Raw genomic sequence first — 26,102 nt, forward strand, 5'->3', positions numbered from 1 at the left:
ATTTCTGGTGAATAAATCATTGAAAAGGCTACTTTTCCTTGTGGTTTTGTTCAAGTATTATTAATAAGCATTGTTTCAAAGATGATCAAATGTTTTCTTGTCCAAATAGGTCAAAAAAAGCCAACGATTTCCATGGGGTGTACTTACTTTTTCACATGACCGCATTTATAAGATGTATGTATTTTTTGGGGTGACACAAAGGCGTATTCACTGAAGACCCTTCCATTTCTGTGATACAGATACTCCCAAGGAAATCATTATTAACACGCATACGTCTGGAAAACTGAATAGGACTTCAGCGTATCTAATTTACTAGCACAATCTCTGAAGTTAGACTTTCATATTTCATTTCATTCGAGCCCCTAAAGACCACGCTAGTTGATATTGAGCATAAAATACCGTCAAGAACAATCAGTGATAAAGACTTCACGGTCATACTAATATTATTTCGGGTTATTAGCCTGGGTTCAGCTAATGTGGTTGAGCAGAGCGCTCGTATCCCAAGGCAAGCCCCGGGCATACAGTACAGCATGTCTGCACTCTCGCTTTTATACACACAAACATGCAGAAGGAACCTGTGGAACCAGTTATGAGAATATCCGAGACACCTGAGCTGATTTGAAGTCATGGTTAGCTAGCACTGAAACACTGTACCTAGCACCTAAAAAAAAATTACTACAATAATAATAATAATAATAATAATAATAACACACTCATAAACGCTAACAAAACCAGATTAACTGTATTACTGGCATCATACACTCAAGTCTTATAATTTTCCTCTTTCACTTGAGGATGCAGATCCGGTTAATGATAACACGACTATATAATCATTAAGTGGGTGCATGGAACTGTTCAATTCAATTCAATTCAATTTTATTTGTATAGCGCTTTTTACAATAGACATTGTCTCAAAGCAGCTTTACAGAAATATCAACATGGTATACAGATATTAAAGGTGCGAATTTATCCCAACTGAGCAAGCCACTGAGTGGCGACGGTGGCGAGGAAAAACTCCCTAAGATGTTTTAAGAGGAAGAGACCTTGAGAGGAACCCGACTCAGAAGGGAACCCGTCCTCATCTGGGTAACAACAGATAATGTGATAAAGTTCATTATCGACTTATATGAAGTCTGTATGGCCTTAGGAGCAGCCGTAGTCCCAGCAGTCTGGAATTGGAGAAGATTTGAGCTCCATCCAGAGGCAGAAAGGATCTGGATCTCTAGTATCTCCATAAAATCGTGTGTGGCTCGGCAGAAGGAGAGAGGGAGAGAAAAGATTATTAGGACTGGGAATTAGTATAATAGAACGTCTAGTCAGGGTAGGCTTGAGTAAACAAATACGTTTTAAGCCTAGACTTAAACACTGAGACGGTGTTTCAGTCCCGAACACTAATAAGAAGACTGTTCCATAACAGTGGGGCTCTATACGTGAAAGCTCTCACCCCTGCTGTAGCCTTCACTATTCGAGGTACCGTCAAATAGCCTGCATCTTTTGATCTAAGTAGGCGTGGCGGATCATAGAAAACCAAAAGGTCGCTTAGATATTGTGGCACGAGACCGTTTAGTGCTTTATAGGCTAGTAAAAGTGTTTTATAGTTAATGCGGGATTACACTGGGAGCCAATGCAGTATTGATAATATCGGTGTGATATGGTCGTATCTTCTAGTTCTAGTTAGGACTCTAGCAGCTGCATTCTGGACTAACTGGAGTTTGTTTATATTCCTACTGGAACATCCAGACAGTAAGGCATTACAGTAATCTAATCTAGAGGTGACGAATGCATGAACTAGTATTTCTGCATCATGTAGTGACAATATGTTTCTTATCTTAGAATAAACTGTTCCTGTTGTGCTAAAGGTTAGCCAAACAAATATCATCATGGTCAACACAACATATGGTTTCTACACGCTTACAAAACACAAAAACTTTCAACACGTCCGACGCTACACAGCGGTGATAGAAGTGCGTACAGAAAGCAATTAGGGAACAAATTTGTCATTAGAAATATTTGGTTCGTTTTTAATTGAAAGTGATGCTACACTTTGTACTGTGGCAGAATGACAAGCGCCTGACGTTCTCTACATTATATCTCTCTGATGTTCCCATTCAGCCAGGTCAATTTTGTAAAGCAGACATTTCCCTCCCGTCCGTCCCCAGTAAGAGTGCAATCGTTAACGCGTCAACCATTACATCCGTTTAATCGAGCCCGAGCCGGTCTTCGCTATCTCGTCAGTTTGCATGTTCAGCATGTTTTAAGGCCAGTCACACTCGACAGAGCTGCACTCGCTCAGCCTCAAAGCAAGCAATCAAGATTGTAAAGTCAGCGTGTCCTTGTTATCACCTTCCTTAGAACATCAAAAAAAAAAGAAAAAAAAAAAGAGGGGAAACAATGGAGTGCTCAACCACTTCACAGGTCCACTCAGGATTGATTACATTACACCTCCTGAAGTGAGCGTCTTTACTTCTTTGTAGGATTTTGTCTTTTACAGAACCTGAACTGTGACTACGGAGATTACTGTCTGTGTGTGGCAATCAATCCACACCCCGGTGCTGTGATACGGCACAACCCCAAAGTGTATTGTTTTCATATGCGGTCCCCTAGAAATGTTGGAACAGCAAGGTCAATTCATTTGGGTTTGAGATGGAAAGATGGATATGAGATACGGATATACCCGATGTTTGTGCAATGCTGATTTTCCCTCTTTTCTCAGCTTCAAAATGGCTCTCTTTTCTCCCATAGACAGCTCTCTGATCTTCATGTTGGCTTATCTTTATTAACAACAAATGCAGTCGTCACGGGTGAAACTGAAGGCTAAAACCAAGAGTGGATGTTCAGAGCTATTTACTGTTTGCACAATCAATTAAACAGGACACACCTGGGTAACAAGAAACAACTTTCAGTCACATGTTCCAATATTTTTGCTCGCCTACAAATTGGGTTGACTGATACAAAATGTGCTACGCTCTATGTTGTGTAAAACATCTAGTTATAAATAAAGTCCCTCTAGGATGTTGCGATCACAGAAATTAGTGCAAAATCAGACAATCGCCGCAATATTCGGAAGAGCATGTGGTTTTTCTAAACGACCGCGGGTTTGGGCCGAGACGCATCACGTGACGTCATCACGACGCACATTCGGCCTGAGCCCTCTTGAGTACAGCTAAAAGGTCTCATTTACCATCACCACATCAATGACTATACGTCTTTCTTTGGTAGACAACAGCACATTTAAATGCATTTTTTTAAAAATCTGTGTTGAGTAATCAAGTACTCGTACCCATCCCTACTTCAAACTGGAAGAAAAATACTGAAGCATAACTGTCAGATGTTTGACCTTGCTGTGACCTTGCCCCTTTTTGGATCGATTCCAAAATCGAATCGGTTCATTGATAACTCCGTATAAATCCTACAATCATGTAACCGCTTGTGCTTGAGGTATTGCTCTAACGACAATCTCAGTTGGATGGATGCATGCATGTCCATCCCGAGAACATAATACCTCCTCCGCCTAGTGTTCAAACAGCTACCTGTTACAACAAGTAATAAAAGTACTCACGATACCTGAGAAATCCATCTCAGAAATGTGTTGTGACTCAATTCACCACGATATCAACATGATACACTCGCTTACTGTAATAATATTGGCCCCCGAGTACCGAGCAAATCTCAACCGGACAATTAGAAAAGTCAGAAAACATCAGACGAGTATATCGTCCTCATCGTATCAGCCTCTGTCTGCCCCCCTGAAAGATCATTCATACTGGTGCAAATGAGATTAGGGAAGAAAAGCAGCAACAGGCGAGCCGGTGTTACTCGATTACGCCAATGCGATCTCTGAAGCCTGCAGTCTGCACGCAGCCCTTCCACTGACAGCACCATAATGTAATTAGTGCCTAGAGAGGCTGTGCTCTGTGATTAAGCAATCAATTTCAGTTCAACACAACTTCCAGCCTCCTCCCCTGTGCCTACACACACAGAAACACCCAGGAAGGAACGTTTCATTGTTTCCCGTCAGACTGAATTTCATTACGGCCGTCGTCAAACTTGCAAAACGCAACACAAATACTCCATCAGATTTCTGGTCCATCTTTCAGACTATCCGTGTATATATACGCACACATGACTGTTTGCTTTTATTTGGGTATGAAACGAGGTTTAAACCTCATGACACATTGTTCGGTGCCGTTTCATGTAAACAGTGATGATATGTTTGGCTTTACCAGCACAGCCTCATTTCCCGCACTATAGTTTGATGATGATGCAGGACGGTCGGCTCGGCAGCCAGGAAACGTTTTACTACCCTAAACAAAGAAAGAACGACTGAACCCGGGCTGCCATTAATATACAATAATGGAGCGAGAAATGTCAATATTTTGGCTATTCCGGAAGCAATCTCTGACAGGTTTTATTAGCCTTTAGCTCTGTAAGCCGGCCACGTGCATCAAATCCGAGCTATACCCTGAAGACTTAGTATCTATAATACTCGTTCTAATGTTATCGTATCTGTACGACGACTAATCAACAGGGACTTGTATTTAAAATCGTGCTATTATTTAACAAAGACGTTTAACATTTACATTTGAGGAGTCTCTTGAATAATACATCTTAGGGTTTGAATGGTAAAAAAAAAACACACAAGAAGTTAAAAAAACACGGATGCATCATTACTTTAAGGGGGAAAAAAAAACAGTACAGTAGCTTTCTCCCCCTTTTTTGGAAAATAATCCAGATAAAACCTACGGCATCTGGAAGGCAGCTGTTTTATACGGTTCCTTATTCTGGCCACATCACATGTACTTCTCAGTAAAGGCAAGCCCGGAAATCCCAAAAATCCCAGAACTCTCGCTCGAGTTAGTTAGTACAGGTAAACATTGGTGATCATTTCAGAAATCGTGGCAAATAGGAATTTATTATGGCAATTCAACATGGTCTCACATTTACAACGTGACACAACTCAAATCATATAAAGTTACAAAAGGTAAGGTTAGAGGTGGGGTTAGTCTTTATACCTTTTTGAAATCAAAATGAAACAAAAGCTATGGTTAGGGTTAGAGGGGGGTTTAGTGTTTATACCTTTTCAAAATAAAAATAAAACAAAAGTTAAGGTTAGGGTTAGTCTTTATACCTTTTTGAAATCAAAATAAAACAAAAGTTAAGGTTAGAGGTGGGGTTAGTCTTTATACCTTTAGTAAACTGAAATGTTACAAAAGTTAACATAAAGGTTAGAGATGGGTTTAGTGTTTATACCGTTGTGAAATTTAAATGTTACAAATGTTAAGTTAGGTTTATAGGCAATATTAGTGTTCATACCTTTTCGAAATGTAAATGTTACAAAAGATAACATTAAGGTTGGAGGCAGGGTTAGTGTTTATCCCTTGGTGTCAGTGAAATGGTACGAGTGATGTTACAGAGGTGGAATTAGCACTTATACCGTTTTAATATTGAAAAGGGATCAAAATTTCTGATGAGACCAGCTCGGTCAATCAATTTCCAGTCACCTTTCTGCCTGCGATCACACTTACCACAAGATCCTTCTGAGCTACACAAAAACGAAAGCAGGTTAAAAGAAGAAGTAACGGCATCAACGCCAAGATGGTACCTGAGAACTGATGTACGTTTTCATACACTCTTCACACACCGGCTTTTTGCAACAGTGCAGGGAACGGATGGATCTGATACCAAGACACACGCGACACTGTAATATTATGTTGTTCACGTAGAGAACATTGCTCAACATTGGAGGGTCTGCAAGGTCGCTCAACGTGTACGGCTCTGGGAAATGATCGAGTTCTATATCTGGATCCGAAATCGAGGAGTCTGTAGGAGGTAAAACAGACAGATCTGAAGGTGATGGACTTCCACGCTCTGATGGCAGTGTGGTTTCTGAAGTTTTCCTATAGTTATCATTGGCTATACAGTAGACGGTGCAGTAGACGTGCTCTTTGGATTGGTGACGTTCATCTGCACTTCTGGATTCAACGGTATCTTCAGAAACAGGAAGTTCAGGATCTTCTAATTCCAAGGATGTTAAGAAATCCGGGAACTCTGAGGTACGTTCTTCTCCCTCGTTGAGAGAGGAGCTACATCGTGTCCTTCGGTTCCTGGCCAACCTTCTGTGGTCCAAGTTCTCCAACATGGAGTCGACTTTGTCCAGCTCTCTGGGGGTTTCCACATTGCTGTCAGCAGCAGTTACAGATGTTTTAGCTATTCCGAAATTTATCCTTAGGATTTCTACCGGTGACGTTTTTCTACACGTGTCTTTATCCCTGCTTTCGTTTTTGTAGTACTGAAAGTCCAGAACATCAGCCACACTTGGCTCCTTCGTCTCTCCTTCGCCTTGCTCTCCAAAATCAGAGCTTGGCGTCCCAACTTCCACAGCCACGTCCGACACATTACCGCCGGTCTCTCCGTCGGAAGCGGTAAAACTAAGCATGTTTTTCGAGGCCACATTCACGCAGCCGAGCTCATCTCCCATTCCCGACAGAGAGACAAGTCCACATTTGTGAACTTGCCTTGTTTCAAACTCTTAAACAAGAGCGCAACTGCCATGAAGCTCCTACTTCCGGCTCCGCTTTAGATACAAAAACAAATCCCTGTTCCCTTCATGCGAGCTCCCGTTAGCCAGTGGAAACAGGGTTGTTTCTTTAACGTGAATAAAAAACGCCTTACTGTGCCTCTGGAATGCAAAACGCACCATGATAAGTCATGTTAAAGAAACCTGAAGAGAGTATATCAGTTTGTCAAGCGTCATGTTCGTTTGTTATAGTTCTAGCTGACGTTTACCGTACATCCGGTATAACGAGCGCATACAGATACCGTATCATAAGATTTTCCACAAATCTAAACCCAGGAAGTGTCATCATTACTCATGTCGCAATAATAACATGTTTGTTATGTGTGTACAGGTTTGTTATGTTCAGATTTGTGTGTGTGTGTGTGTGTGTGTGTGTGTGTGTGTGTGTGTGTGTGTGTGTGTGATTGGAAATACGATTAAATCTCATCAAGGTACTTCATAGAAACAAACAACAACCAAAATTCATAGGCGCATTTAGAAAAATATTATGGTAGATGTGTTATGGATGATTACCTTTATTGTTGTTATAACGTTGTTGTTGCTGTTGTTGTTGATGATCATGATGAGAATCATCATCATCATCATCATCATCATCATCATCATCACCACCACCACAACAACAACAACAACAACAACAATAATAATAATAATAATAATAATAATAATAATAGGGCGCATGGTGACTTAGAGGTTAGCACGTTTGCCTTGTTCGATTCTCATCGCCATCCTTTGTGCATGGAGTTTGCAGGTTTCCTCCGGGTACTCCGGTTTCCTCCCCCAGTCCAAAGACATGCGTTGTAGACTGATTGCCATTTCCAAATTGTCGATAGTGTGTGACTCGACTGGGTGTGTGATTGTGCCCTGCAGTGGATTGGCACCTCATCCAGGGTGTCCCCCACCTCGTGCCCTGAGTCCCCTGGGACTCCAGGCTCCCCGCGACCCTGTGTAGGATAAGTAGTACAGAAAACGGATGGATGGATGGAGGGATGTATACTACTACTACTACTAATAATAATAATAATAATAATAATAATAATAATAATAATAATAGCAACAACAATTATAATAACAGTAGTATGAATACTAGTAGAAGGAAAACAATACATTTGTATAAATGCATGTAAATAAATAAATAAATAAATTTTAAAAAGGTACACCTGTCCTCTCTAGGTCACTTCATTATCAAGGTTTAGCTGAACTGAAATGTACTTAAAACATCCCAAATAAGATTTATGTCCAGTATTGACAAATTTGTTTTAATTTGCCAATTAAATAATAAATGTGCCAGTTGCATAGGCATTTCTTTAGCTTTGTGATGTCTACATTATTCTATACCATCCCTAATAGTATACAAAAACTGAAAAACTATATATGGCCAAAAATATGTGGACAACGGATCATCAAACCCATATGTGCAATTTCCAAAACCTTGGGCATTAGCTCGGAGTTGATCCCCCATTTTGCTGTTATAACATCTCTCACTCTTCTGGGAAGGCTTTCCAGTAGATTTCTGAGCATGTCTGTGGGCATTTGTGTCCATTGAGCGACAAGGGTATTAGTTAGGTTGGACAGGGATGCCTGGGGCGCAGTCAGCATTCCAGTACATCCCAAAAGTGTTCAGTGTGGTTGAGGACAGGGTTCACGCTTCTCAAGGTCTTCCACTCCAAGCTTGGCAAACCATGTGTTTAAACGGGTTATATCACAATATCAGTTCCTCCGCAGCGTACCATGAAACCGAATTTCAAAAATATTTATGGCATTTTCTTATGCAATCATGTGAGAGGTCATATTCCTCTCTGACTAGAGAACAGACTCCCTTTCAGCATTCAACACATCAAGATAGGAAAAGTAATTTTGTGATTGTAGCTCATGGAAAAACAGTTATGAATGCGTTGAATATGGATGAATTTGTCACTGAAGTAAAAAAAGGTAATGTGGTAAATGCAAGGAATAGGCTATGTACAAAAGGCCACTTATTTTAATTATAATACTGTTAAACCCTACCACACACACACACACACACACACACACACACACACACACACACACACACACAGAACAAAAATAAAATAAAATAAAACAATTAAAAAAAAAAAAAAAAAGATTGGCTCCCTTTGTGTTTGATTGCAAACTGTCAATGCAATCTGGCAACCTTCCCCAAGCTCCCTGATCAGTTGTCAGACACTAGGGGGTGATCTAGATCGGTGGATGGATGGATGGATGGATGGATGGATAGATGGATGTACAGATCGATCGATAGATTAAAGCTGCATGGGGGTGGCGTAGTCTGAAAGAGACCACTCCCATTAGGATATAAATGTTTCATCATAAGATAAATGTGTAAAGCTTGTGTGTGACCAATCTGCAATGTACAGTACAGCAAGCTCTATCCTAGTAGTTCCTGATCTGCAGAAAAGTACCCACCTATAAAGAGGAACTAAAAAGTTTAAAAAGGATAACATGAGGAAATGCACCTGAACAAATACATATTACTCATATAATCACATATGAAAAACATGTGATCATGTGTGAAACGTACAGTGCCCTCCACTAATATTGGCACCCTTGGTAAATATGAGCAAAGAAGGCTGTGAAAATTGTCTTTATTGTTTAAGCTTTTGATCTTTTTTTAAAAAAAAAATCACAAAAATTCTCTGCTCTCATGGATATCAAACAATTGCAAACAAAACACAGGTTTATCAAAAAATATATCTTTCTTAAATATAGGTGTGCAACAATTATTGGCATCCTTTTAGTCAATACTTTGTAGTACCTCCCTTTGCCAGGATAACAGCTCTGAGTCTTTTCCTATAATGCCTGATGAGGTTGGAGAATACATGGCAAGGGATCTGAGACCATTTCTCCATACAGAATCTCTCTAGATCCTTCACATTTCGAGGTCCACATTTCGAGTTCACCACACAGGTTTTCTATGGGGTTCAGGTCAGGGACTGGGATGGACATGGCAGGACCTTGATTTTGTGGTCAGTAAACCGTTTTTGTGTTGATTTTGATGTATGTTTTGGATCACTGTCCTGCTGGAAGATCCAACCACGGCCCATTTGAAGCTTTCTGGCAGAGGCAGTCAGGTTTTCATTTAATATCTGCTGAAATTTGATAGAGTCCCTGAGGCCATGTATCCTAACAAAATGTCCAGGTCCTTTAGCAGAGAAACAGCCCCAAACATTAAAGAACCACCACCATATTTAACTGTGGGCATGAGGTACTTTTCCATATGGCTACCTAACTGTGTGTGCTAAAACCACCTCTGGTGTTTATTGCCAAAAAGCTCTATTTTGGTTTCATTTGACCATAGAACCCAATCCCAATTGAAGTTCCAGTAATGTCTGGCAAACTGAAGATGCTCGAGTTTGTTTTTGGATGAGAGTAGAGGCTTTTTTCTTGAAACCCTTCCAAACAACTTGTGGTGATGTAGGTGACTTCGGATTTTAGTTTTGGAGACTTTCTGACCCCAGGATGCAACTAGCATCTGCAATTCTCCAGCTGTGATCCTTGGAGATTTTCTGGCCAGTCGAACAGTCCTCTTCACAGTGTGTTGAGACGATATAGACCCACGTCCAATTCCAGGTTGATTCATAACATCTCCAGTTGACTGGAACTTCTTCATTATTGCCCTGATGGTGGAAATGGGCATTTTGAATGCTTGTGTTATTTTCTTATAGCCACTTCCCATTTTGTGAAGCTCAACAACCTTTTGCAGCACATCAGACCTATATTCTTGGTCTTATATATATTCATTTATTTAATTCCAGGAATGTACTACTCAGGACATTGAACATCACCCCTGTCCAGCTCCATACTCTAAGTATCATTATAAGATCATTAGCCAAATAAATAAATAAACGTAAAAATGTATTAAATAAGTGTGTTTTAGGTGAGAGGCAATCTGTAAAAACACCAACAGCAAAGAAGTGTAAACTGATAGAATAACAGTCAATGGCTGCTTGTTAAATTGTGCTGGACGTCACTCATACACTGCTGCTGGAGCATGACAGCTGTCTCACACAAAGGTGAGACAAGCCAGTGACTAATTAATGCCGTCGCTTGCCTTCAGTCACATTGGCAGCGTAGGAGGGGTAAATTGAAATTCTTGGAGAGAGATTATTGTCAGTGAGAAATCATAGAGTTGTGACAAGCTGTTTGTGAGTTAAGAGCGTGCTTAAAGATTTATGTCTTTATTCTCGGCCTTATTTCTGCTGTTTGAGGCTTCTTCACGTTCCATAATTTTATGCAGCGAAGTAGCTGGCATCATCTGCAGATACAAAGGTGAATCATTACACAGAAATGTTACTCTAATCATTACACTACACTATCTTACAGATGCTGTAGCCTTGAAATAGGCAAATTTCTGAATGCTCATTTCAGCCATACAGTAATTAAAATATTACATGTCACATAAACACAGCTGCGTATGGCAGGAGGCCCAGAAGAAAAGTTTGATTTGGACCAGAAAAAGAAAGTCTAATGGCTAAGAGTAAATATGTCTCAAGAATCTAAGCCAAGGACCATGCTAGACCTTGTACAACCATTTTTAGACAGATAGTTTGAAGGTTTTGTCATCTTGTGCTTGCTAACAGGGCTAGAAAATAATGATAAAGTTCTCAGATGCAGACTGGCAAAAGTCCTGTAGCATGTGAGTTCCACTGTTAATAATGATTTATCTTTGAATTGACTGGTGAGAAACATCACGTTTTATTGCTGTTGCTCATAAACATTACTAGTAATTCTAGCCATGTAGCTAACACGAGGTAACCTGAGCGGATTTCTGAGTGAAATATCAATTTGTATTGCTACATATTCATAAACCTTACTACTAATTCTAGCCAGCTAGCTAACATGAGGTAACCTGAGTGGACTTCTGAGTGAAATATCAAGTTGTATTACTACATGTTGATAAACTTGCTACTAATGCTAGCCAACTAGCTAACATGAGAGGATTTCTGAGTGAAATATCAAGTTATTTTGCTACATGTTCATAATCATTACTGCTTATGCTTGCCAGCTAGATAACACAAGGTAACCTGAGAGGATTTCTGACAGGATCTTAAGGTTGTATTTATAAATGGTTGGAATCTTTACTTCTTTACCAATTGGTTGTCTAACATAAGCTAATTTGACAGAGAAGCTGAGGAATCTTTATTTTTATTTACACAAGGATTATACAAATTTTCAGTTTTTATGTTTGGCGTAAAAGTTATGATGAAGAATGAATGACCTTCATGTTTTTGCCCAGACATATAGCTTTGACTATTATTTAGAGCTGTAAAGGAACAGTGGTTTGGATGAAACTGACTAACTAATATAGTTAAACTTGAGAGGGTGAGCATTATTCACCAGTTTGTCTAAAAGCACATCTGCCAACAAAAATTAACAAAAAAGCGCTTAGTCATGGCTGTCGTGTTATGAATAACCCAGTCAGCAGGGACACCTTTCTGATAAGCAAGCAGAATCAAGGCTTCATTTCATTTCATTCATTTATTTTTTTGTCTAAGCTTGTATGATAGTGACGGGACGGTTATGATGCCAAATTCCCCGACTTCCAGAGAGCCACAGTTGGGGCCTTAACCCTTAAAGAAAAACCCCACTATGAAACATATTAAATATACTTATACTGAAATATTTGGATTGCGTTTAGCCATTCTGATTCGTTGGTTGGTGCTGTAGTTATCTTATTCCTGTGAGTCGTTAGAGGTTTTCTGCAGCACTGAAGCCACAAGGGAACATTCCTAACACAGTCACAATAGGATAAAATTTCAATGAAGTAATATTCTCCAACCATAATTTATGAACAGTAGAATGGCATTGTGGGTAATGTAGGAAACCAATGGCCAAAGTGAAAATAGAATTTCATCATAAAAATTAATCTTTTTTTTTCATAAATGATCATGTTAATTATAAATATTCATATTATTCAACTCAAGTGGGTTTTTATTTTCCTTCCTCTATATAGCTTGTATACATTGGAACGAAATGACATTTCTCCAGGACCATGGTGCAGCACATAACACTACAAAAGGCTACATAATACTTAACTCTGTGCTTGACCAGGATTCTCTGCACTGACGCATTCTGCCTTAAACAGTCCCATCAGTGACCTGAGGAGTTATATCAATGTTCAAATCAATGATCAAACCCCTGGGATTGCCATGTTATATTATTGGTTACAGCAGAACTGGAAGGCATAGCTTAAATAAAGAAAATCTGACAATGACATTCTTCTTACTAAATTTAACAAAATACTGTCTGATCACATTTACATGTTCCATTTTACATTTATTCATTTGGCAGATGCTTTAATCTAATGTGACTCACAAATGAGCCATAAACGAATCCAAGCACAGACATGAGCATGTAACAGCTGAGAGTCTTGCTTAAGGTGGGTCTGTGATTTGAACTCACAACCATCTGGTCACAAGAACAGCATCAACATCAGGTAGCCCAGTAGATAAGATTCATACAAATACATAGGTCACAATTTAAGGAGAGACTTAGAGATCATTTTTCACCCTGCTTATGGAATCAATATCTTAATCAGTGTCTTCTATGTATTTTTTCATAGTTCAGACTATGAAGAAAGTAATGGTTCATGACGGTTTGTCAATAACTCATCATTTATGGCCATATAAGCATGGACCGCTCTGATCACATCACCAGCTTTATATGAAGCGTTGTCATTACATATGCCTTACAGGCAACCAGAAGTCCCAAGGAACCTAAACACTATGATTGCTTTCTAATTAGGCTAATTGTCTTGAGGGCACAAATACCGTATGTAGTACAAAGTATGAACCATTGGTGACTTTCAATGTTTGCATGTACTTCACTACATCCTAAACTTGAAGAAAGCTTGTGTAAACTTTCCACATCCATTACCAGTTTGATGTTGCTTGTACACAGGGCAAAATAGAGTGTGATGAAAGGGGAGGACAAATCTAGGGACCCACAGCCCAAGAGAGATGTCAAAAATGTCAACAGGATGTCAGAATATTCTTGAACGGTCTCTTCATGTCTACGAAAGTGGTCCCACGTCTGTGGGCCCTTGCTTCAGTGGATAACCTCACCTGGATACTGTAGAACTGCTGCTGGAATCACACAGACTGTCCTGTGCTTATTACAGGATTCACAATCTGCTCACACTGAACATCCTTTTAACACACTTAAAATGGAAGAAATAAAGTGCATTGACAATTGAATAAGCAACCTACAGTGACAACTAGCCCCTTTAACGGTTCAACAGTTTCTTTTACATGGTAAGAATCCTTAAAAGTACTTACAATATTTCTACTGACATTTGATTACATTTTAGATTGGAATAAGTCTTTATTTGCATTGTTTATTTTGTATCTCTTATATTGATCTTTTACTCTGATGGCATCTACTGGCTTGCTCCAAACGATATTTCTCTGACAATAAATGTGTCTTATCTTATCTTGTCTTATGTAGAACCCTACAGCTCAGATTTTCTCATTCAGAACGAGTTTAAAGTAGTACATCTTTATAAGGTTAAACCCATAAACAATCCTTGAGAAACCTGTATCGCCAAGCGTATAGTTGAGCGAAAACAAGCTATTTTACTTTGGGCGCAGAGATTTACATTTACAGCATTTGTCAGACACACTTATCCAGAGTGACATACATTTATACAAATGAGCATTTGAGGGATAAATGCCTTGCTCAAAAGCCCAACCTTGGTAGCTTGGCAGTGCTGCAATTTGAACTCATGACCTTCCAATCAGAAGGCCAATGTCTTAACCACTGAGCTACCACTGCCCAGTGTTTTCCCCAAAACACTGGAGCCTATCATTTTATCTTCTGTGCTTCTCGGGTTTTCCAATGGAAGGACTTCTAATTCTCAAGAATAGTCTTGCTAGGTGGATCAACATTGATCAGATCAAATTCTCCTCTCACGCTGTTGTGTTTACTTTTGCTTCAGTAGTGTCGTTGGCAGGAAGTCTCAGGCTGAAAGAAGTCAATTTTTAAAATATTAGGCCATACCCAGATAGTTCTCAGATCAGTTCATAAAATTTATATATAAGTCTATGTATGCATATACATGGATCCTGTATTCTACTGATTGTCTGTGGATTGGGCTGATCAGAGAATTGAGCAGGGGTTTATCATCATTTCTGTTTTTATCCCCACATAAACCTGGTTGGATGGCTGATATAACAAGCAGGTCTGAGATCATACCCTCATTTATATAGACCCTTTGACTACTAAATAAATAAAATGACAATTTTTTTTGGTTCCACTGTGGTTTATTATATTTATAACTATGTATAAGTCATTCTTGTAAAGGAACAAAAATAGAAAAAAATACAAGGTCTATTCAAAAAATTTAACACAGCACTGAACCCAATCATTCCAGCCTAAATCTGCAGGAAAAAAAAACAATCTAATCCAGACCTCACGAACCTCCAAATAGTCCATGTTTTTTCTTTCTTCCAGGTAGATAAACACAGGATCCAGGTAATCCTAGACTAAAGAGTGTAGAAAGTGGAATAAATGACTTGAAGTTTGGACTGTCTGGTGGTTGATGAGGTCTAAATTGAGATCCTAAGAAAACCTCTATAACGTCTTGATAGAATTCCACAGAGCTAAATTAGACGGCTAATTTGGAATTACCTTCTAAATACTATTACAAGGCCATTCTTTGAAATGTAGATTCATTAAACACAGGATGTTATATATATCATATATATATATATATATATATATATATATATATATATATATATATATATATATATATATGTATATATATATATGTGTGTGTGTGTGTGTGTGCATATATATATATATATATATATATATATATATATATATATATATATATATATATATATATATATATAAAAACCAAGAAAAAGCATCATTCACAATGGTATCCCAGTCTCCCATTTGCTTGATTTAAACTCATGACATCATGAGATAATCCCGTAAAGCTCTCGCCAGCTGGCTGAATGAGAGATGGCACCTGACGCGTGATCGCTTCATCTTGTTAGGGTTGATCAAGCACCATGTCTGGAATAGAGATACTGTATATTTACACAAGTCTTTGAGGAGAAATGTAATATAACTGGTTCTGCAGACAAGCTGATGTGATAAACTCGGCGTAATAAACTAATGAATCCTGCGAGTTGGGTTTTTCGAGTCAATTGCACACTGCTTACCCTTTGTCACTTTAATATTTCATTTCCAGTGCTGAACTACAAAGACAAATGTAGCACACGCTGTCATCTCTTTTAACGACGTAAATTCACACTACCGTCTAGCATATTCATATTCATCCTGTACGTCTGCAACTGAGAACGATGACTGTGGGGAATTATTAGCCAATAAAGCCTGAAAAATGGCGCTGCTACGATATCTTGATTAATCATCAAAGCTTCAGTGCAATTCATGAGGGAAGTGATGAAAAATGCTCATTTCAGCTTTTCAGCAGGAGGCCAAAGTATTATTAATTGGAGGATAGCGTCATGCACTTTTCGTAAAAAGACTTTATTCCTGGTTGGAAAGTTTTTCTGACCACAGAGACCTCTGTTTTGTAAGTTTGTCAAAAGGTGGGTGACTACATGCAGGAGAAACGCACATATAACTATTTTTAGAGGATGTGGATTCATTTGTGAGTTATTTCTCCTCTAAATGATGTTGTTACTTTCATGTATCATCCCAGACTTATTAAAAGATGGTGAAATATTACTGGAGTGTGAAAGTGCAGTTTAAAAAGAGGAACTCGTTTCTTTTGTATTCACTTAGAAGCATGGTTAATAGTATTTCCACAAAAGTCCATTCACCTGGGAGATAAAAGGACCTAACGTCTGTATGTTGTAAATGATTTGTCTGCAGTCTGTGCAGTGTGTTAATGGACTAAAACTAATGCTATTAGTTCTGTGACGTCAAAGCAACAATTCTGCAGAGAAAGCACATACGCTTTTAGGGCTCCTCATGGGTTCCTGCAATGGTAACTACACAAAAAAAGCACATTTGGCCACAGCACAAACTCTACCACACACTCCTCTCACATCACACTACTGAAAAACAGTGCAGCCCCCCCTCCCCTCCCCTCCCCTCCACGTGTCTATATACAGTTAAACAGAAAGGTAAACTTTACAACAAATTATTAGTCTACTAGAAAAAGATCGAACACTGGCACACATGTTAGAAATAAATAAATAAAAAAAAGCTTGGAATAGGAAGGAGGTTTGTTTTCACTTCGTTTTCTTCTTCACGAGACTGAACACTGTCTTAGAAAGCACAATATTCACAGAACCTTTTGAGCCAGCTAGAGGAAGGCTCGGCTAATTCCCGCTGTCACCGATTACATACGCGATTCTACATGACACCTCATGCAACAAATACAGCTGATCTGCGAACGACGTCCAACCGACGAAATTTATAGGTGGATTATTATTATTATTATTTTTCTTTTTTTTGACTGCTGTTGAAAATCTCTGGGCAGTTTCGGTTTGTTGGAACTGTTCTTGGCACTTTCAAGATGAAAACATACATAATACAGATTTGTTTTGAAAAATGTTCAGAGTACAGTTATCAGACATAAGGACAACCTAATAACGGTATTCCAATGCCTGGAATTACCATATGTAAACACGCATGTATAATTCTCCTTAATTTATTCTATTAACCACTCAGCACTACATCAGATGACTAAAGCCATTTATGGACCGCTTAAGGAACATTCGTTAAGTGAGTTTTTCTAATGGAGTCTATCAGAATGTAGCACTCTTCAACATCAGGTCTTCCAGTTCCATCCCTAGTGTTGATGTCCACAGAGATGAATGCAGTCTGCTCTTTTATATATATATATATATATATATATATATATATATATATATATATATATATATATATATATATATATAAATAAAACACCCCTGTGCTGTATTTCCGCCGTCAGAGGAAGAAGAGAGCGTCTTGGCCACGGGATGGCGCTCTTACTCCTGCTTAAACCAGCCAGACACCAAGCACCAGACTGAGAAAGGCAGAAAATCCAGTGCCTTGGCTCTAGTTTTCTCCAGTTGTTGACTGGTTAAAGTGCCACATCTTGGTTCCTCCAATGGTTCTTAAGACACTATCATATTAAGACATTTACGTAAAAAGACGAAAGGTTGAGACAGCAGTTCATCGTTTGATTGGTTCATAAGGCAGTTTGTCCTTGTTATTTTGACCTGGAGAGAAAAAAGAAAACAAAGAACGTTAGCAAGCTGGCAAGGTAAAGAGGTCAAATACCAGTACATTCATAGAAAAAAAAAAGATTACATCTAACATCCTAAAGGGCTCTTTTTCTCTCTGAAGGAAAGCATAAAGGTTCCAAGCAGACCTCCATTAGCAAGCTAAAACCATTCATCATCCAAATAACCACTGAGTGTGAATATTATCAAGCATAATACATTCGATATTTATTTCTATAATAAACATTCTTGGTACATGGCAACATTCTTGAAAATCGAGAAGCAAACCTGCAGTAGCAATGTTTTCTGAACATTGCATAAATGTTGCATTGTACCATTGATTAAATTCAATGCTCAGGCAGAGTGAAGCATACCAGAGAACAATGCCCAATCAAAGGTCAGGAAATAATTTCATCATTTTCAGTAACGTTTCTGCAATTTTCTAAAAAAAAATAAAATAAAAAAAATAAAACATTGCTCTAATACTGGTTTGCTTCCCAGTATTCTCAGATGTTTAACAGTTAGACAAGAACATTATGGAAGTTTGTTTCCTGAGAGTATTTTGTGTAATGTTTAATATGTTCCCTACAATTTGACTGCAAAATGAGTTGTACAAAACTTTACAACTTAAATGTTACCGTACATTAAAATAATAATAATAATAATAATAAAAAACCTCTTAGAACAAATGTAAATAATGGTGAAAAATGGCATGGCAGGGATTTATAACAATATTATATCCATGTCATTATATTGAGTATAAAAATCAGTATTGGTGGGTGTCCTTGTTCTTAGAACTACTTTTTCACTCAATGTTACAAGAACAAGTTTTGAACATTACCTTGTTTTTACAATCAGTACACCCCAAAGTGTTTCATTCGTTACATATTGGCCACCTCTTATTCCCACATGGTTGCTGGGAATACACATTATAAGCAGAGCTCCGTCACCTACTGAATTCCAATTTAACCTCTGCCCATAACATCTTAAAAAAGTATCATTCATTTAAATTGTTACCCAAAGTTCAACCAGAATATGCCTCATGATCTGTGTGGACTCATTAACTGTAGGTTGTTTTGTCTCCCACAGGTCTCACAGGGATTTTTTTTGTTTGTTTACAGCCTCATTTACATTCAGGTTTGCTCATCTTCCTGCCCTTTTCCCTCCTGGCTAATTACTGGACATGTGACCTTTTCCATTTGCCACGTTTACACTGCAAATATATTTCCTGCCATGTATTTCCACTACACCATGCTTAGAGACAGTTTCCTCCATATATATCAAAGTAAAATGTGCTAGGTACACACACACACACAAAAAAAATATTGTTCAAAGCCAGACTTTGGGAGATTTAGTAGAATTTGACATTTGTAAAGCCGGCAGACCCGTGACATAGGGAAATATGATTCGGTCAGCCAAAATACAAAAGAGTGACTGAATCTTTTGGAATAAGATGCAATGCATGTGTAATAACAAAATCACACAAATGCAGAGATAAGCATTCACGCGAGTGAGGTTGTGCACCTCATCTGTAGATTAATCCTCTTTTTACATATCCTGAATAGATATAATCCTCATTAATCCCAATTTTAAGGCAGATGTTTTCTGCAGACAAGGATAGATGGATCTGGGAATTGCATGAGCTGTTATAATTTATTACAGAACCAAAAACCTATTTAGTTTTGCCTTTTGCAGCAACTGGGGAATCTGGAAGTGAAGCACATGCACAGATGTTTGCTTCTTTCGTCATGTCCTAAAGCTGGTTTTACACCGTGCGATTACATCAGACTTTTTTTTTTTTTTAATTTCTTGTCAAATTGTACAATGATCCGAATAAAATCACAGTCACTGCGATAACATGTTCTCCATGTCAGACTATAACAATAGACTAAACAAAATGACTCCATTCTGCTTATATCATAAATCGGCACAATTGTGCGGAAAACGGGCTTCTGTAAACAAATATTCTTCGAAGTGAGTTTTAGGTAATAAGGAGAATTTTCATTCACAGACTGAAGAAACAAAAAACTGAAAAAGGGCATTGCCCACACCTAACTATTTACCCCCAGCATGCTTCTCTCCTCATCAGCCTACACATTGTGCCTGTGGGAAAACTGACACAGCGAGTTCCACGTGCGCTCTTCACCTTGCTCTTGTTACCTCACACGCAGTTCATAATGAGAGGCGGTTCAACTGGGAGTAGCTCTTCGACCCTTACAGTGCCTGATGGTGAGTCATGGCAGCCCCACCTCTCTCCACAACCATATGTGCCATCCCATCCTGCACCGAGTTCCTAGCATGGCTCAATGCCAAGCGGGTCAAGCTAAGCCGAGGGAACGGCCTGCCCCGAGAATGGTCGACTGCTGTCAAAGTTATTCACACGCCAAGCATGTTGTGAACACCTGCCATGTGTTTCCATACCAGAGGGACTGTGCCAGTTACAGGGTTCTTTCAGAGAGGTGACATTGGGTGAAACCAAACCAAACTGTCGTATGCTAATTCATTCAATCTATAACTTTGTCTTATTTGATCAACCAGATCTCTGGGTATACAATATGTCTATATTAGGGTTGGACAATTTCATATCGTGATACCTGATGTCTTCACAATACACAACGTGCATTGTGATATTTAGCTTCACTACAGGATGATTTTTTTTTTTTTCTTTTAAATTCGATGATGCTTTGCTTCAAAAGCCTTACCAACGAAAACCCCGCAAATGATTGAAAAAGGAACTGGGAGTACCAGTTATATTAAGAAGTACTGTTTATGTATTGTGTTTCAGGTTTTACACCAGTGTAACTGAAATGGATTTGCACAGTGAAATGCAATGCAGTAGCAAGCATTGCTTTCAAAAGGTGGATCACGTATTTTTATTTATTTATTTATTTATTTATTACACAAATTCAATGAGTCATTTTTAATAAGCAATCCCCTGTGATGGTTTTGCTTTTCAGTGTGACACGATTTCCTTTATCAGAATTGTCAGGTCATTTGGCTTATTTCTAGAAATAAATGATTAAAATTGCAAACTTGAAATGAGAAAAAAATTGAGAAAAAAATTCTCAAAATAGTCTTAACCATCTTATATTTGCTTTACTGTAATCTTATAATCGGAAATACTAGATAAATTCTGGAACTTGTTTTCCCCAGGCACAATGTGTAGGCTGATGTTGGAAAGAAGTATGCTAGGAGTTTTAGCTGTGATATGGAAATGCCAAAGGGCATAGGTCATTTTTATAACGAAGGCAAAGTTTTTCATCCTTCGGCTCTGTGGAACAAAATCAATTCCCTCCCAAGAAGTGCCAGTCAGTACTGATGTATAGATTTGATTATTGACCGTCAGTGTAGATTTGAAGCCACATCGTTTAATTGTATGTTCACGTTATGCCAATTCACACAATGCAAAGGGGTTCGATTGTCATTCTTTGATTAGTACTGATTACAGAAATCAAATCATGTCTGAAATATTCAGGTTTGATGTTTGTGCAAACTTCCTGCTTTCTGCAAACAACCTTTTTTGCTTTACTTAACTATCAACCAACTTGTCTGTGAACGACTGCAGTTTGGATTGAACGTATACAACTCAAGTGATCAGTCAATAGGCTAATAAATTTACAAACTCTATAAGGAATATAACCATTTTAATGATGGTGGGGTTTAACGCATTCAAGCAGTATATTTAAGAACTAAGACATCCTTGTTTTCTTCTACAGTACATACAGTCCCTCCAGGATTTAGCCATTTTGCAATCGCAGAAATGAACGCATAATCAAGCAAACTCCGCTTGCAATTCTTCTGTAGATTTGGGCCAAGACCTGTCATGTGACGTCATCAGAATGCACATTCGAAGCGCCAAAGCGCTCTTCGATTCAGGTGCGTCGAACATGAGTACAGCTATAAAGGTCTCATTTACCAACAAACATCACTGCTAAAAATCTGCAGCAAAATCAAGCATTTTTGGCTGCAACTATCACAAAAAAACTCTGTATATAGACCAGAGGCGTAGCTAGGGGTTGGCATTTTGGGTTTGAACCCCTTTCTGACCTTTCCAAATGCTCATTTGTGAGTGATTAACATAATACACACAGTGCAGTTGATTATATGCATGCCTAATAATATGTTTTGCACAGTAATTGTACTATAACGATGGTCTTTATAATGACTATAATGACGTTCAAGAACATTTAAGAAAGCCATCTTTATGATTCCTAACTGCTCCGGACATGAAAGGATTATGTCAGTTGTTTTTAAAATAAATCAGATTTTATTGGCAACCATCTCTTACATACAGGATTAACCAACTGGAATAATGCATTTTCCCATTTCTGTTGGAAAGCTATTACTGTGCTAGTGATATTGAACTGGCAGCTGATGAAATACTGGATGTTTTTTGCTGCAGGATGAGAAAAGAGAAAGGAAGATCTGGTTTTTTAAGTTAATGCGCCATTTCATGAAGGTATTTTATTTCCAACACCTATTGAAGTTATTACTATGGCAAGGTTGGTTGATTACACTTCATGCATCAGATTAATTGTACAGATCATATGGTGATTTTAATCCTTAAGTTCCTGGTTACGCCTGTAATGTAGACAGCTCACTAAGTACTGAGACTTATCCTCAATGTATATAAAATTATCAGTGTTGTATCTGTGTCAATAAACCGAATCCCTTCAAATCTCCCAGGGCTAACCAAAAGCACCTCAGTGCATCCAGCCACATCCTCATAAACTTTTAAGCTGTCAACAGAGACTGAGCAAACAATCCCAGCTCTCTTCATGTTGACCCAGACTATTATCTGAGCCGGGCCAACAGCGATATTATTTCTTATTGATCATACAGTGAACTCCTGCAGGTTTCTCTCATCGTCTGTCCACTGTGATGTCCAGACATGAGTCAATATGACCAGTCTGAGGCGCGATATATGATAAATAATGGCATACCAGTCCAACTTTTTCATACAAACATACATTTCTGAGTAAAAGTACGAGAACCTGGTGAGAGAATCCCCATGAACATGAGCTCTCAATAGGTGGATTTTTACACCGTTGGCAAAAAATGAGAAACCAGGAGGCTTTGCAGGCATTATTATTTCCCCACCAACGGATAATAAAAGTGAAGAGTAGCAACACAGGGACATCTCAGGACTCATAGCTGCTAATTTGCATTTTCATTACTTACATATACATTGGTTGTAGTTGCAAATGAGATGTCTTCTGTGGTCCTTGGTACCCGTAGGAGTCGAAGCCACCTATAAAGTCGACTGGAAAATATATACCAGAAAGAGGTTATTAATAATAAAGGTGATTATACCAGAGTGCTGTTGAATTCTCCAGTCTGACTTGTCAGAAGGTGTTGATTAATTTTCAGTAATACCAGCTGACTCAAATGTGTTATCGTTTCTACAGCAACGGCTCATTCACAGGGACTTACTGTACGCTGGGCACTCTACATAATCGAAGTCTACTAATAGAATAGATTGTTGAGATGGTGAAGCTTACTGTATTTATTCATACAGATTTATGGAAGGAGTCTCCAGTGTCAGCGCTTTTGTTTTTGTCTTACTCATTTATTAAAATAGAGAGGCTGGTGAGGGAACAAGTGTTTATAGCTATTAAAGTAAGCTATTACAGGAGATAATTTTAGCGTTAAATGTGACTGTAAATGGATAAAATGTATGACGTGTCATTCTTTTATATATAAAAATTTGTAATTACTGGCAATTTGGTTGGGGGGGGGCACAGTGGCTTAGTGGTTAGCACGCTTGCCTCGCACCTCCAGGGTTGGGGTTTGAATACCAAATGTGTGCGGAGTTTGCATGTTCTCCCTGTGCTTCGGGGGTTTCCTCCAGGTACTCTGGTTTCCTCCCCCAGTCCAAAGACCTGCATTATAGGCTGACTGGCATTTCAGAATGAGTGAGACTGTGCCCTGCGATGCATTGGCACCCCATCCAGGGTGTCCCCCACCCCACACCCGAGATCCCTGTGATAGGCTCCAGGCTCTTTTGTGACCCTGTATAGGATAAGCGGTATAAAAATGGAAGGATGGATGGATGGATGTTGGCAATTTGCTCTAGTATAAGAGGAATAATACACTTCAGGATGTGCAATTATAGGAAAATAATATACTTTGGGGTGGTAAAATTAACTCCGGTCCACAATGGGCCACATCACAGCACCTGTCCGTTGAATATTTACCTATAACAGCACAAGCCATCGTGTTTTACTCTTTATTTAATTTCATCCTTTATCACTATGGCTCTGTGTGAGTGTGTGCCTGAGTGAGTCAGTGAGTTATGGTGTGTGTTTGTGTGTTTGTGTGTATCCATGTGTGTAATAATCCCGGTCAGTGTCTGAAGCCTGTGCAGGCCTGTGAGGGTGTGATATCTGTGGTAGCTCCTCTGGAATAGTAGATGGCCTAAAATAGCACAGACTGACAGGATCAGCCATGGACCGCCAGCATCAGCTGGCCAGCTGTTGCAGCTTTTGCCACAAAGACACAGAAGTAGTAAAGAGTGATAAAGATCCATTGTGTATCTCGCAAGGGTGGTTTTCCAACTGAACACAGGAGATAAGATGCACAATTAGCTGAGCCGATCTCCTGAGCATCATTAACAGAAGAAGAAGCACAGTTTTAGGATGATTAATGTTCTGATGGCTGATTTTGGGAAGGCACACACCCACAAAGCCCATAATCCACATCATATTAGTCTCATTATGAAATTAGACCTAATGGTCTGATCCGTGTTAGCAACAGGAGCTGTAAAGATCCAACTATAATGGTGCATTTTTTCCCTCACAGAAACAATGCACTCTTCAAAAGGTTTCCTCAAGGGTCTATTGCATGGTTACGTACTTAACCTTCTACAAGGAACTTTTTCTGAACTGTTTTAAGGTTTTACATGGAACACTTATGGTTCACCAAAAGAGATATTCAGAAAAAAATATAGAAAGGTAAAAAAACAAAACAAAACAAAAAAACACGTCTTTGGACTGGGGAGGAAACTGAAAAGAGAGGTAACATCTAAAACCCTTAACGGTTCTTTTGCCTTAGACTATCTGGAAGAAGATACTACATTAGCCATGTTTCCATCCACGTATATTTTTATGCACATTTTACGATATTGCGTAAAACATAGCTGGATGGAAACACCAGATGTGAAAAAGGTTATGTGCTCAATTGAGGCAGAGTGATTTTTTATTTGATAAGAAGACATGCGTATAAACTATGACGGAAACACATTTAACGAATAAATTTCTCGATGCGCGTAAAAAAAAAGTTCATGTGACTTTGATTCAACAAATAATGTTATTGGATAAATGGCCCAGAAAAGTAAAAATGGTGAGAAATGAGCGAGAGGTTTGGTTGGATTGACAACAACTGTATTCTGAACATTTTCAAAGATAAGTTTAAAAAAATTCTTGATGGAAAACATCAACGAAATGCACAGATTTTCCAAGAAGTGCGAGCAGAGATGCTCCTTAAAGGATATTAGAAACCTTGGACTAATAACTGGAAGAGCAAACACATATGATGGATTTATTATATTGGGAAAAAGAGCCACAGTGGCTTCACCGGTTGCAACAACTTCCATTTGCATTGATACTTAGCGCTAGTTTCAGTGCTTTATTTGCGAATGTTTTATGCGATATTCCAATTTTTTCGCCTAAGTTAGATTTGCAACTTGGATGGAAATGTAGCGAGTATGTCCAACCTTTTCCCCATCAGAGAAGTTTCCAAGTAAAATCCCAATGGGATGCAAAGAATTTAACTATACAAGGAATTTTTAAGGAACGTTTTTTCTAAGAGTGTGTTGAGGCCTGGGATCATTCCACACTCTTCCAGCACAAAATAGTTCTTGCTGTGGCATATTTGTTCAGTTACTGCACTAAAATGCTCCAGGTTTGCAACCAAGAACTGGTGATTTCATCACCAAGGGCTTGGGGGCAGCACCAGTTTGCCTCCAGAAACTCCAGATATTTCCATGACCATCATTAAAAAAGCGAAAAGGGAAGTTGATGCCTCATAGTTCCAGGGTCTCTGGTACAATCCTGAGAGGAATTCTGCAGGTTCTTCTTGTGCCAGCATGGTTCTTCGGTTTTCTCCCGCCTCCCAAAAACATCCCACTGGGTGAACTGGGTATTCTAAGTTCCCCATAGGTGTGAATGCTTGTACAAATATGTGTGTGCACGGTTCCCTGCAATGAACTAGCATCCCATTGAGAGCCACCGTAATCCTGACCAGGATAAAGCGCTTATTGAAGATGAACTAATGAACGAACTGCTAATTAATTGATTGAACCTTTTTGGAAG

The 26,102-nt window shown here is 38.8% G+C and overlaps 2 protein-coding genes across 2 annotated transcripts in view; both read right to left on the bottom strand.

Annotated features, from left to right (window-relative positions):
• rnf217 (ring finger protein 217) overlaps positions 1-6,797 on the bottom strand; it is a 30,244-nt gene extending 23,447 nt beyond the window's left edge. Inside the window, exon 1 of the mRNA XM_017456015.3 lies at positions 5,603-6,797. Within this exon, the coding sequence (XP_017311504.1) occupies positions 5,603-6,478 (876 nt within the window). The 5' untranslated portion in view covers positions 6,479-6,797. The remainder of the gene's footprint in view (positions 1-5,602) is intronic.
• Positions 6,798-17,494: 10,697 nt separating this feature from the next.
• nkain2 (sodium/potassium transporting ATPase interacting 2) overlaps positions 17,495-26,102 on the bottom strand; it is a 196,366-nt gene continuing 187,758 nt past the window's right edge. Inside the window, exons 7-8 of the mRNA XM_017455451.3 lie at positions 22,972-23,053; positions 17,495-17,787 (exon numbers count right to left, since the gene is read on the bottom strand). Of these exons, the coding sequence (XP_017310940.1) occupies positions 17,778-17,787; positions 22,972-23,053 (92 nt within the window). The 3' untranslated portion in view covers positions 17,495-17,777. The remainder of the gene's footprint in view (positions 17,788-22,971; positions 23,054-26,102) is intronic.

The sequence above is a fragment of the Ictalurus punctatus genome, chromosome 25 (genome assembly GCF_001660625.3).
Source record: "Ictalurus punctatus breed USDA103 chromosome 25, Coco_2.0, whole genome shotgun sequence".
In the NCBI taxonomy this organism is placed as follows: Eukaryota; Metazoa; Chordata; class Actinopteri; order Siluriformes; family Ictaluridae; genus Ictalurus; species Ictalurus punctatus.